The following is a 13,417-nucleotide window of genomic DNA, read 5'->3' on the forward strand; positions in this document are numbered from 1 at the left end:
TTTGATCGCCTTGTTAATAACTAATGGTTGTGTTGTCCTGTGTGGTTTGTTTCTTCCAGCCTCCCTGCTGTCCTGACGGTGAGGATTATTGTGGTGTCAGTGAAATCTGTCAAGACTGCACGACGGTATGCCATATGCGTTTTGGCTGAAACTTTCAATTGATGTCCCCCCCCGCCCCTCCCACACCCACACACACACACACACACACACACACACACACAAACAAAACAGAACAAAAAAACAAAAAAAGTACTGTTGAGCATTACACATTATGATAATTGATGTTCGGCTTTCTTCTTGTCCACAATGTCTTCATTTGCAACAGTGCTTTTTGCACTCGGAGCTACATGCTGGACGACCATCCACAAGCCAATTCAAAGAAAAGCTCCCATGGTTTCTTAACGCTTTGCCTTCTGCAGACTGCAGCAAGGGTGGTGTGGGTGCATATTCAAGCAGCATCGATCTCAATGGTATGTGCCCTTCAAGGATCTTCTAATTATGGGATTCTGCAAGCTTTTAACAATAAAGCCACAGTGTCAACAGCAAGAGATCTATTAAAGGGATTAACTTGGTTGCATCAACAGGTTACGAAAGTGGCGTTATTAAGGCATCTGAGTTCCGCACCTACCACACTCCTCTAAACAAACAGGCAAGAAAGACTATTTTGGTTGTCATTGCAAAAATAGATAGAGAGGTGTACCATGCATGTGTGCGTGAGAGAAAAGAAAAGAAAGAAAGAAAATATTATTAACGTCCAACAAATGACCACAAGGTCTATTCTATGAGACAACAACAGCCCATAACTTTAAATCCAAGTAGCCCATCGCTATGAATCCAAGTAGCCAAAAAAGAGAAAAGTAATTGAATTCGATGTGTAGATGACGGGTAAAAACATGACTACACATGTGCACGGTGTGTGCATAGGGGGATGTCTCATCAGGAGCCTCAGCACCGTATGAAGGATACAGATAGGAGCATGCCTCCTCAATATTCTCTGGGTTCTGAAACAGCAGCATCGTATCTGTCTTTACTTGGTAGTGGGTAGATGCATGATTTTGACTATAATACAAGTGCGAATGTTTCTGTACTGACTATAATCCTAGCCAATAGGTGACCAACTGTGCAGATTGAACCCAAGTTGATGAAACGTTGTTCCTTCCCAAAATGCCGGCTGCTCTTTTCTGATTCCTTTTCTCCAAACATAGAAGATGCCTATTTGGGAGAAGCTTTAACGAGGTAAATCAAAGCGAGACTGCTATGCATGTTGTGAACGCTGTTCTGAATGTTGAAAAGCAAGAAAAGATATGGTTCTTTTTCACTATCTACCAATCATAGAGCAGTCGCAGACTATTTGTAGAAGTCAAACGTTCTGCTATGACTTTCTTGCTATGTGGCGAGCAAAAAGCTGATGGCAGCATGATTTGGATGTCTCTATGAGTAATAATGTCAAAGAGTTTTGGGATGGAAAAAAGATAAGGATGTACCAAGATTTTTGGAATCCTCACAGTTATTGAAAACTTCCATTTTTATGCACGAATGAGAAATGTGGGGTGTACTACAGAACATTTTCACAGAGTTTTAAGGAGTATGGAGTTAAAAAATGGATGGAAGGAGCACGATCAAGAATATAATTTCTTGTGCTCAAGGTATACATTACGCATCCGCGTAAAGAGAACAATGTTGAAGGTATGCTCATTACTACTTTCTTTAATTTGTTTGGCTACTTGTGATATGAAGTGAATACGAGTAATAAATTTTATAGTTGTAGGGGGATTCTCGAAATTAATGTGCCATTGGGATGGGTTTCAAGATGCTACTACAAAACAAAAGGATAGTGGTGTGATTGAAGTTGTCGTTCTTAATAGAGAAAAAAACTCAATTATTGGGCCACTTACAATGATTTTTCTGCCATTTATTGAAATTGGAGAAGAAGCATGGAGATGTGTTTCCATAATTTTTGGAGTCTTTGGTAGATGAGCTAGAATTAGCTTTTATGAATGGGTTTCTGGTTGGACTATAATTATTTCACATCTGATATTTGTGAAGATGTATGTATTGAAGGCAATTCATGTTTACTGAGGGAAATTCTTATGTCATGGATTGGGGATCACCTAGTGCAATGTAAACTAGGGCGTTTAAAGGATGGAGGAAAGAGTGGATATATAGAAGGGATAAGCCGTCCATGAAGAAAGTGACGGAGGGGGTGCAAATTTCAGAGTACGTGTATACAAAGAATAGATATCTTGAAAGATATCCTCCGGTAAAAAGGCATGCTCATGAGATGTTTGAAGCTATATGAGCTTTAAAAAGGCAGTAAACAAAGGAGCAGTATGGCAAGGTTCTTTCAGATGCATGATTAACATGAGAATCTTCACTTTGGAGATTATATTATATCTATGGATTTGATATCAGTTTAGACCTTATATATGATGTGATACATATTTTAGCTCTGAATCCTTTTTAAAAATATACAAAGGTCATTTTTGAAAGAGAAAATCATGATATGACTAAACACATTGACTTGGCAATAAAAGAGGTTTGTGATGTAGTACCAAGATTACTTTTGTGATAAGGAAGATGGTCTTGGAATGCTTGTAATCATCATGGTATGTTCACTGGAGAGGAGCATCAAAAGTTCATTCAATGGTGTTTTTCACATGTATTGAATAGGGTGCAAGATGTTAGTGAGAATATTGGAATGCTTCTGAGAGATATAGCACACATCTTCTACAACCATACACGTACTTATGGTTGGTAAAAAGAAGATATACATGCTACACGAAAGTTATTCTCAGCATGGAGAATTATTGTGGAGGAGGAAGAAGGGAAAAATGTCTTATATCTTGAGCATGTTGCACGTATATATAGCATTCACAATAGGGGTATCGAGAGGTGAGACGTTTTTTCCTTCTTCCTCCTCCATAATAATTCTCCATGCTAAGAACAACTTTCGTGTAGCATGTATATCTTCTTTTGACCAACCATGAGTACGTGTATGATTGTAGAAGATATGTGCTATATCTATCAGAAGCATTCTAATATTTGTAAAGTCTCATCTTACACTCTATTGTATACATGTGGAAGACACCATTGAATGAACTTTTGATGCAGTGAACAGCTTACAAGCATTCCAAGGCTATCTTCCTTGTTGCAAAAGTGATCTTGGCACTGTATCATAAACCTCTTTTATTGCCAAGTAAATGCGTTTAGTCATATCATGAATTGTTCTTTCAAAAAGGACCTTTGTGTATTTTAAAAAAAAGGTTCAGAGCTAAAATATACATCACATCATATATAAGATTTAAATTGATATCAAATTCATAGATATAATACAATCTCTAAGTGGAGATTCTCCTGTTAATTTTGCGTCTAAAAGGATCTTGTCATACTGCTTCTTTGTTTGCTGCCTTTTTGAAGCTCGTATAGCTTCAGGCACTTATGAGCATGTCTTTTTGTTCAAGGATATCTTCCAAGATATTTATTCTTTGTATATACGTTCTTTGGAATTTGTATCCCCTCTGTCACTTTCTTCATGGACGGCTTATCCCTTCCACATCCACTCTTTCCTCTATCCTTTAAACGCCCTAGTTTACAATGCGTTGGGTGATCCCCAGTCCATGACATAAGAATTGCCCTTAGTAAACATGAATTGCCTTCAACACGTGTATCTTCAAAAATGTTAGATGTGTTATAATTATAGTCAATCAGAAACCCTTTCATAAAAGCTGATTCTAACTCATCTACATGGAAACACATCTCCATGCTTCTTCTGCAATTTCAACAAACGTAATGGTAGAAAAATCATTGGAAGTAGTCTAATAATTGAGTTTTTTCCTCCATTAAGAACAATCACTTCGATCACACTACTATCCTTTTGTTTTGTAGTAGCATTGAAACTCGTCCTAATGGCACATTAATGCGAAATTTCGAGGATCCCTTGCAATAATATAAAATTTGTTACTAGTATTCACTTTATAAAATGAAAGTTTCCAACAACTGTGAGGATTTCAAAAATCTTGAAACATGCTCATCTTTTCTTTATCCCAAAACTCTTTGACATTGTTACTCATAGAGACATCCAAATCATACTACCATCTGCTGCTTGCTCGCCACATAGAAAGAAAGTCATAGCAAAAGGTTTGACTTCTACAAAGAGTCTACAATTGCTTTACAATTGGTAGATAGTGAGAAAGAACCATATCTTTTGTTGCTTTTTCAAATTCAAAACAACGTTTACAACTTGCATAGCAGTCTCGCTTTAATTTACCTCGTGAGGTTGTCGATGACATACATAAGCATTTTAAAACTTCTCCCAAATAGGCATCTTCTATGTTTGGAGAAAAGGAATTAGAAGAGAGCAGCCAGCATTTGGGGAAGGAACAACGTTTCACTAGCTTGGGTTCAATCTGCAGTTGGTTGCCTATTGGCTAGGAATCAGAAGAGAGTAGCCAACATTTGGGGAAGGAACAACGTTTCGCCAGTTTGGGTTCAATTTGTAGTTGGTTGCCTATTGGCTAGGGAATCAGAAGAGAGTAGCCAACATTTGGGGAAGGAAAAACATTTAACCACCTTGGGTTCAATCTGCAGTTGAACCCAAGCTGGTGAAATTCTTCCCCAAATGCTGGTTGCTCTCTTCTGATTCCTTCTCCAAATGCTTGCAGTCCACAGAGGATTTCTGTAGATGCACCTTACAACGGGTGAGGGTGATTGGATTTCATTCACGTGAGTGGCACATAGACCCCCCGCCGACCAAGGTGGCTAGGGAGAGATTCTAGCGGCTATGTATATGGGAGAGATGACCTCTCATGCACCTCCAGTGGGACCCGAGAGAGTGGACTTGGCATCATCACGTTGATCGGGATGAGACTCTGGATATCCCCTTTTTTGTATATACAGTGTTGCTAGGTCGCAAGATTCAGATGCTAGAGATTGATGGCACCCCGACAACAGCAGCACATTGGCAGTCACACAGGGCCTCTCCCAACGTTTTCTCTCAGATTTTGGAAAGAGGCACTGGGACAGTTTTCGGCCTCGAAAGATCACCCTCTTTCTTTGGTTGATGGCACACAGGAGCTTGGGAGTTGGCACATGGTTGGTAGTTGGAGGTCGGCCAAGAGCTTGCCCGAGGTGCGGCCACCCACAGGAGTCTCAAGCGACATTTTCTTTGGGATTGCCCAAAGGCTCAACAGGTTTGGCTGCAGATTCTTCGCATCTTCACGATGGACAGGGCCTTGACCCGGATTATTACATGGGGCATTGTCACTTGGGCCATAGGGGCTGAGATGGTTAGGGCTTATGAGGATGATGGTGGGGGGCTAGCCCTTTAGGTCTCTCACCTCTGCATTTCAGCAGAACCAGTCACACAGCCCCATCTACTCACCAGTGGAGACCGGGATCATGCCAGAGATGGGAGATTTGTAGTAGCATTGCAGCCTGGCACATATGGCGAGCTAGATGTAACGAAGCCATCGAGGGTACTCACACTTTGCTTGCAGAGTCCATGAAGAGCATTTGGCTCCATACCCTCCACGGTCACTAGGGGAAGTTGCAGGGTGGCTCTGACCGCATGCGGGAGTGGCGGGAAGCTTTCTTGAGGCTCTGGCGGCCGGGCCCTTTTCTCACTGACAGAGGTGGTGATCCCATGTGGCATTACAAACCACCTGTGTGGTTTATCCCCCCCCCCCCCCGCCCCCCATGTATGAGATAGCCTTCTCCTCATAGTGCATCTTTCTCCTTCTGATTATTTGATCCCCACCTTGTACATGAGGCGAGTTTGTATCTAGCCCTTCATGGTTGTATTTAGCCCTTTGTGGCTGTTTTTCATTAACTAATAGAAGGATCTTTTTCCTGGAAAAAAAAAAGACTTTTGTATTGGGGTGTGAGGCAACAATCGTGTCTTGATGTCTTGCGTCTACAATGGATATCTTTCTTGCTCATAAAGAGAGCTCATTTAGGAAGTATTTCCTTCAGTGACCGTCTCTTAACTACTTTTCTCTTCTTTTTGCAGAGTGACTTCATTAATTCGATGAAAGCTGCACGTAAATTCGCATCACAATTGTCAGAGTCACTGCAGGTTTTTTTATTTATCTCTATTCATTTGTTGTTGTCCATCCAAAAGGTTTATTTTTCTTTTAGTGTACCTTCTTTTTTTTGGGCATGGCATGTGGTGTGCACGCTTTTATTTAAAAGATTTCCTTTTTCTTTGTGAAGATGGCCATATTTCCATACTCAGTTTCGTACATCTTTTTTGAGCAATACTTGGACATATGGAGAATGACATTTACAAGTCTCGTCCTTGCCTTAGGTAAGTACCATGCTTCTCCACTCCTCCCCCCCCCTCTCTCTCCTCCCTTGAGTTGCTCTTGTGTGCTCAAGTTTAGGGAAGCGTACATTATGGCTGTAGGTTCATTTTGGTGATTTTTAACTGCAAATTCTCTTGTTGACTGGAACAGGAGCCGTTTTTGCTGTTTGCCTCGTCATAACAAGCAGGTAATCACAATCTTATCATTTATGTAAAGAGACCTGATCCACACCCCCCCCCCCTCCCCTCCCCTTCTCTCTCCCCCTCTTCCTCACTCTCCTCATATCAAAATCTATAAAAGATTTATTCTGAAATTAATGGTTCATGATGTACTTTGCAAGCCTAACAAGGATTTCTTTTGCTTTGTCACAGCTTTTGGCAGTCAAGCGTGATTATTCTAGTACTAGCAATGATTGTGACAGATATGTTGGTAAGAAATCAAAGCGGCTTTTATCACTCTAAATTTCAATTAAATCTATGCTTTTTGTGAGCATACAAATATTTGAACAAGTTTGAAAGTATATTGAAAGAGGGCTAGGTATTTTCAATCTTGAGGGGAGCCACTGCTACCAGTGTCTGCAGAGGTCAGATGCAATGATCTGTTTGCTGTGTGTTTTTGCTATATGCAGGGCATCATGTCATACATGGATGTACAGTTGAATGCAATTTCTGTTGTAAATCTTGTCATGTCAACTGGCATTGCAGTTGAGTTCTGTGTTCATCTCTCACACTCTTTCTCGGTAAGGGTCTGTCATTACTTGAGGGGTTGCTTTTGGTACTTTGCTACCAACAAGTATTTTTTTCTGGTTGTTGTTTTGATGTGGCGCAAGTAACATGTTTATGCATTTCGCAGATGTTGGGAGGTAATAGATCCGAAAGAGCCACCAAAGCCTTGGCAACTATGGGGGCTTCTGTTTTCAGGTACAAATCCATCTTCCAGTTGCTGTAGTTGAGGCCTCCCTTGGGCCTAAAGAGTTAATTGAGCACCAGAATAGATGATACAAAGGATCTTATAATTTTGGTGTGCAACTTTTAGCATGATTTTCACACCTCATATGTGAGTTTTTCTTAGACTTACGTGTGTTTTATTGGGCCTGCAGTGGGATAACAATCACTAAGCTAGTTGGAGTTCTGGTCCTTTTCTTCTCACGCTCAAAAATATTCGAGGTATTTTTTGTGTCTTTTACTGTAGCTTATATACCTGTTTTGTGATAAGTCTTTTTGCATTGGATTTTATGTTAAAGAACTAACCTTAAGTTGTGAAGGTGCAAAAAGGATGTAAAAATCTTTGGAAGAAAAATAAGAACTAATCTTACTTAGAAATGGAACATGCAAGAAAAGAGAAAAAGAAACACATGACACGTAGTATAAGAAGGCTGCTGATTGGCTGAGCTCTCTTCGGGACTCGGTGACTGCTGAATTATGTGGGGCAAAGACTGTAAGAAGATGGGTTAAAAGACTGGAGTGCTAGTTGCCACAGTAGCGCTGGCTCAAATAACTTGGAAAATGGAGTTATAATGGAGGTAGTACGAGGGTTAGATACTCTCCTTGGGGGAAAAGAGGGGTTGGGATTGCTAAAATGTAAAAGATCATAAAGTGTACCTTGATGTAAAGGTAAGCTTAATTAATTATTGAGGAATGGAAGGGTGCCAAATCAATTGACGACTCGTGGAAAGGAAAGGTGACCCTTCACATCTTCTTCCCCACTATCAACTCCATATAGACTCGTACCTCTGGGAAGCTTATTTCCATCTTCAGAGAAGTGGAGGCCAGGTCCTAGGTATATACAACAAACCAGTAAAGACGAGCATTCAGAAGCATATTAACAGTCAGGCACTTAGCATCACTTCAAATGATGCGGGGACTTCTTTAGGTCCCAATAGACAGGAAGAGCATTGCATTTGGTATCACAGCAAAATGCTGGCCTGATCGCTGGGTGGACAAGGCCACTGCTAAGTCCCAAAGCATGCAGCAAATGTGGCCTGCTAAGGAAAGAAAAGCAAAAGTGACCTCTGCATGTCAGGAAAAAGCCGTGTGTAATATTTGTGATTTTTCTGTACTAAATAGAAGAAAGTAATCAACCATGTGGCTGAGATTTGGGCTTGGCAGAAAAGATCAGAAGGCCTTTGCAATAGCAATTTTAGTCGCAGTATCATTCAAATGACATGGCAACAACTTGAAATTTTCCAAAATTTTGAAAGCACTAAATAGGCTTCTTTTGCAGGTGTATTATTTCCGGATGTATCTTGCACTCGTTATATTAGGATTTCTGCATGGGCTTGTATTCTTACCAGTAAGCATATACCAAACTTTCAAGAAGACTTACTCTCCTGCTCCAATAAATGTGTCTCAAATATTTATCAATCCTTTAAAAAAGTTTTGATTGGAATTTGTGCAGGTGTTTCTCAGCATTTGTGGTCCACCTCCATTGTTCTCATTATCTCAAGAATCTGATCAAACCATGAATTGCAGTCAATCCAGTACTGTGGGGATGGGTGTTTTGAAAGTGGAAGCAGAAGAGTCTGGAACCCAGGATGAAGTCAATTTGAGATAGTTTGGCTATATGCAGTGTACAGCTTTGGGAATTTCCCAGTATAGAAATCTCCAAGGAAATTCCACAGCCCTATCAAGACTGTAAATATTCAAAATCATTGTGAAGGGCTTTCTTAGTTTCTGTCCTTGTTTGGGAGTCTCATTGAATGAGACTTTGGTGGTTCAATAGAAGTAAAAATTTGTTGCACATAACTTCAAAAGGTATATTCAAGAACCCTCAAAGTGAGAGGTTCTCATTAAAGAAAAACACTTCATAGTTTTGCTAATCAATCTGTTGCAACTCAAAACTGCATGCAACCAATCATGGAAGAACCGAGTCTTACCACATATGGTGGTTAATTCTTTAAGTGAAAGTAAGAGACTAAAATGCGTGGGCTTGGGTTCTCTATTCAAGAAAAATCGTCGCTGAGCTCGTAGTGAGCTGCACACTCCCCTCTCCTGTTCTGCGTCGCTGCCGGTGCCACCCCCCCCTCCCCCCCCTCTTCGCCAGCCCTCTCTTGCCCTAGCTTCGCCCCCTTCGCCAGCTCTCTTGCCCTTCACCTCCTGCACCCCTCTTCTCCCCCTCTTGCGCCTGTGCCCCGCCCCTGCCCTGCCCTGCCCTGCCCGACTGCTCCACCCCTCTTATCTGCTCCTGCCCGCCTGTGCCCCGCCCTACTTTCTACGCCGGCCCCTCTACCCTTCACTTTTTTTTTCTTTTTTTCTTTTTTTTCTTTTTTCCTTTTTCCTCTCCTCTTTTTTCTCTTTTCTCTTTTTCCTTTTTTTTTCTTGTTCTTTTTTCCTCTCTTTTTTTTTTCGTTCTTTCTTTTTCTTATTTCTTATTTCTTTTTCTTTTTTCCTCTCTTTTTTTTTCTTTTTCCTCTCTTTTTTCTTTTTTCCTCTCCTTTTTGTTTTCCCTCTTCTCTCCTCTCCTCTCCTCTCCTCTCTGCGCCCTCCGCCCTTTTCCTTTCTTCGCCGCCATCTCTAGCCCATCCTTGTTCCTCCAGGAGCGCCCTCAGGTTGTGGGCATTTCTTCATTTTCTTGGCAAGTTTCGGCCTATTCCGGTCTTCGCTCCCAGGAGGACTCCATGGCAGCCACTCCGTCTCCCCTGATCGAGGTTGCCGTTACCTGCCTTTTGTTTTCCGAAGTGGACCTACAACTTCTTGCTACGACTGTCGCATCCCTAGAGGCCTCCACTCTGATATGCAAGATTGTTGGTAGCCGCCCTACGCGTGGCCAACTCAGAGATCTTCAGGCTAGCTTCCTAGGAGCGCCAACAAAGATCGTAGATATTCATCCTTTGGGGCGCAGCTTGAGTTCGACTCACCAGCGGCGTCTGATCTTGTCATGGAGCTGAGTCCCGTTGCACTGCGTACAGCCCAGGCCTTCTTTGCACGGTGGCAACACGGCATTGACCCAGGCTCTAGCATGCGACCCATTAGCTGGAGTTTCAGGCTTTCCCGTGACAGTTTGCTTTCTAGGCCTGATGGTGCCATTGGGAGAGTGATGGAATCCCCGCATGAGAGAGTCTGGAGGCACACGAGAGAAGTGGTTTCCCCCTTCCTTCGGTCTTTCTTATTGACCCCTTCCATTGCAGAGGAGCTAGTGGAGGTGGTGAAGGCATTACGCACAGGCAAATGCCCGGGGAGCGGATGGGCTTCTTGTTTCTTTCTTTCTTCGCCATTGGGACCTCATGGAAGGTGGCCTTTGCGTTGCCTTCAATGAGATTATGCTCATAGGTGCCATGCCAGAGAGGCTCACAGAGGGCTTGATACATTTGATTCCCAAGGAGGGTGGTGATAGATTGCAGATCCGGCAGTGGAGACCCATCACCCTTCTAGGGACGGCCTACAAGATTTTGGCCAAGGCCATCAGCAGGCGACTTTAGCCTTCCCTCCCAGACTTGATCCATGACACTCAAATTGGTTTTGTTCAGGATCGGAGTATTCTAGACAACATCTTTACCTTTTGGGAGGTGGCAGCTTCGGCTAGGATGCGATAGAGCAGGACCTCATTGTGCTACTCCTAGACTTTGAGAAAGCTTATGACAGGGTGGATTGGAGCTCTCTGGAGGGCACTATGAGCCGGATGGGATTCCCCATGGAGTGAATTCATGGAGTCTCAAGACTTTATTCAGCATCTCACAGCCAGGTTCTCATTCAGGGAGCTCGAGGTGACAGATTTCCCCTTTCCCGCTCGATTCGAGAGGGCTGTCGTACCTCTTTCTATTTGTTGTTGAGGCCATGAGTATTCTCTCTGCCCAGGCGACTAGACGTCAACGATTGCGCCTTCCCCTCCGCATGCAGGAGGAGCTACTGGACTCCGAGTCTACAGACGACACATCAGCCTTCCCTGGGAATCTCTAAAGATTCGCGGAGACATTAGGAGCACTGATCAACTAGCACAAGTCGTGTGGTTTTTGGGTAGGCTTAGCACCCACCCCGTGAGCTTTGGAAGGATTTCCTCTTGACCCGAATTTCAGCCCGGAGTCCGAGCCTTGGAGTACTAGATGGATCTTCAGAGAGATGCGAGCCTGTGGTTTTAGTCCTGCCTTTGAGGACAAATTCGCAGCCTGTCTACTTTGTGCTTGGGATCATCTCAGGTTAGCCCTCAGACAGATTGTTCCAACTTCGGTAGCCTTTGATCTGGAACCCCTTGATCCGTTTACCTAGTGGCCACATGCTAGGGGCCCGACCGTACATATCCTGGGGCACCATGAGCATGGGACTAGCCAGGTCTCTTGGAGATTGGATTGCACACAGCCGGTTACCTCAAGACGAGCAGGAGAGAGGATTGAAAGGGATCCGGGGTAGAGACAGGCTCTGCATCAACATTGACTCAGCTATTCCTCCGGAGTGGCTAGGCGTGTTCACTAGACACGATATCCTTGTGGCGGTCCATGGAGCAGATGAGGACAGTGGTCTGCTCACTTTTTCTATTGGATTACATGGCAGATTAGAGAGATCAGAGCACCCCTTGGAGGATTTCAGACGCGGTGCACCTTGCAGAGGGTGAGGAGGATTGGTTTTTGGGCGGCTCAGACATGGCACATAGATCCAGCACCGGCCAAGGTTGCTAGGGAGAGATTTTGGCGGTTATGGATTTGTGAGTGTCGACCTCTCACGTGGTTGCAGTGGGACCTTGGAGAGTGGACTTGGCATGATCCCACATAAGATGCCCCTTTCTTTTCATATACAGCGCGGCTTGGCCACAAGATCAAGATGCTAGAGATAGACGGCACACCAACAGCAGCAGCACATTGGCAGTTTGAGGGCCTAGCACAACGCTTCTGTTAGATTTTTGGAAGAGGCATTGGGACAGCTTTCGGCTGAGGAAGATCACTCTCTTCCTTTGGCTGACGACACACAGGAGTCTGGCAGTGGGTACTTGGCTAGCAAACGGAGGTCGGTCAGCAGCTTGCTCGAGGTGCGGCCACCCCCAGGAGTCTCAGTGACATTGCCTTTGGGATTGCCCGCAGCCTCAGCAGATTTGGCAGCGGATTCTTCGCATCTTCACTATGGACAGGGCATCGACCCGGATCATCACTTGGGGTACAGTCGCCTGGGCCATCAAGGCTAGAGTGGTCAGGCCTTATGAAGAGGATAGGGGAGGCCTTGCCCTTCAAGTCTCCCACTATCGTATTGCAGTAGTACCAATCTCACAGGCCCACTTGCAAGTGTCTGGCGACCAAGCTCATGTCGGTGATGGGAAATTTGTAGTAGCATAGCAGCCTGGCACATTTGGCATGCTAGATGTAGGGAGGCCATCGAGGGTACCCACACTCCGCCGGCTGAGACCATCAGGAGCATATGGCTCGATATCATCCATCCCCTCCGCAGTCAATGGGGGAAGTTGCAAGGAGGTCCCGATCGCATGCGGAAGTGGTGGGAAGCCTTCTTGAGACTATGGAGGCCTAGCCCTTTCCTCACAGAGAGAGGCGGTGACCCCATTTGACATTACAGACCACCTGTGTGGTGGTCCCCCCCCGCGCGTATGAGATAGCCTTCTCCTCGTAGAGCGGCCAACCAGAGGAGAAGCATCTCTTCCCCTTATGATCACTTGTTTCCCACCCTTATATGAGGTGAGTTTGTCACTTAGCCCTTCATGGTTGCACTTAGCCCTTTGTGGTTGCTTTTTTCTTTAACTAATTGAAGGATATTTTTCTCGGAAAAAAAAGCTGCATGCAATGACTAACGTAACGATTGACAAAGGTATACATACTTGTCGATTCGAGGTTGTGCAAACACCTCATAATTATGATCCATCCATATTGTCCATATAGCCCAATATCTTGCCCAAACAAAGGAAAGAACATATTCTTGTAGTCTAGACAATATCTTCCAAACATCCAAAACATTTTTCGAAATGTCACTTTAGAAAATCTTGTTTGCATATCCGAAAACAGACAATTTAGAAAATCTTGTTTGCATATACATACATACATATATACATATATACATATACATACATACATATGTATGTATGTACACACACATACATACATACATACATACATACATACATACATATATATATATATATATATATATATATATATATATATGTGTGTGTGTGTGTGTGTGTGT

At 43.4% G+C, this 13,417-nt stretch overlaps 1 protein-coding gene across 1 annotated transcript in view; it reads left to right on the forward strand.

Moving 5' to 3' along the window:
- LOC147607099 (uncharacterized) overlaps positions 1–9,141 on the forward strand; it is a 50,010-nt gene extending 40,869 nt beyond the window's left edge. The window contains exons 28-39 of the mRNA XM_086791327.1: positions 60–125; positions 326–470; positions 585–649; positions 6,008–6,073; positions 6,211–6,304; positions 6,453–6,489; positions 6,674–6,731; positions 6,931–7,041; positions 7,155–7,222; positions 7,402–7,468; positions 8,526–8,594; positions 8,700–9,141. Coding sequence (XP_086647453.1) covers positions 60–125; positions 326–470; positions 585–649; positions 6,008–6,073; positions 6,211–6,304; positions 6,453–6,489; positions 6,674–6,731; positions 6,931–7,041; positions 7,155–7,222; positions 7,402–7,468; positions 8,526–8,594; positions 8,700–8,855 — 1,002 coding nt within the window. The 3' untranslated portion in view covers positions 8,856–9,141. The remainder of the gene's footprint in view (positions 1–59; positions 126–325; positions 471–584; positions 650–6,007; positions 6,074–6,210; positions 6,305–6,452; positions 6,490–6,673; positions 6,732–6,930; positions 7,042–7,154; positions 7,223–7,401; positions 7,469–8,525; positions 8,595–8,699) is intronic.
- Positions 9,142–13,417: the final 4,276 nt, after the last annotated feature.

This window comes from Cibotium barometz, chromosome 56 (genome assembly GCF_041138505.1).
Source record: "Cibotium barometz isolate CiBa-2024 chromosome 56, ASM4113850v1, whole genome shotgun sequence".
NCBI lineage: Eukaryota > Viridiplantae > Streptophyta > Polypodiopsida > Cyatheales > Cibotiaceae > Cibotium > Cibotium barometz.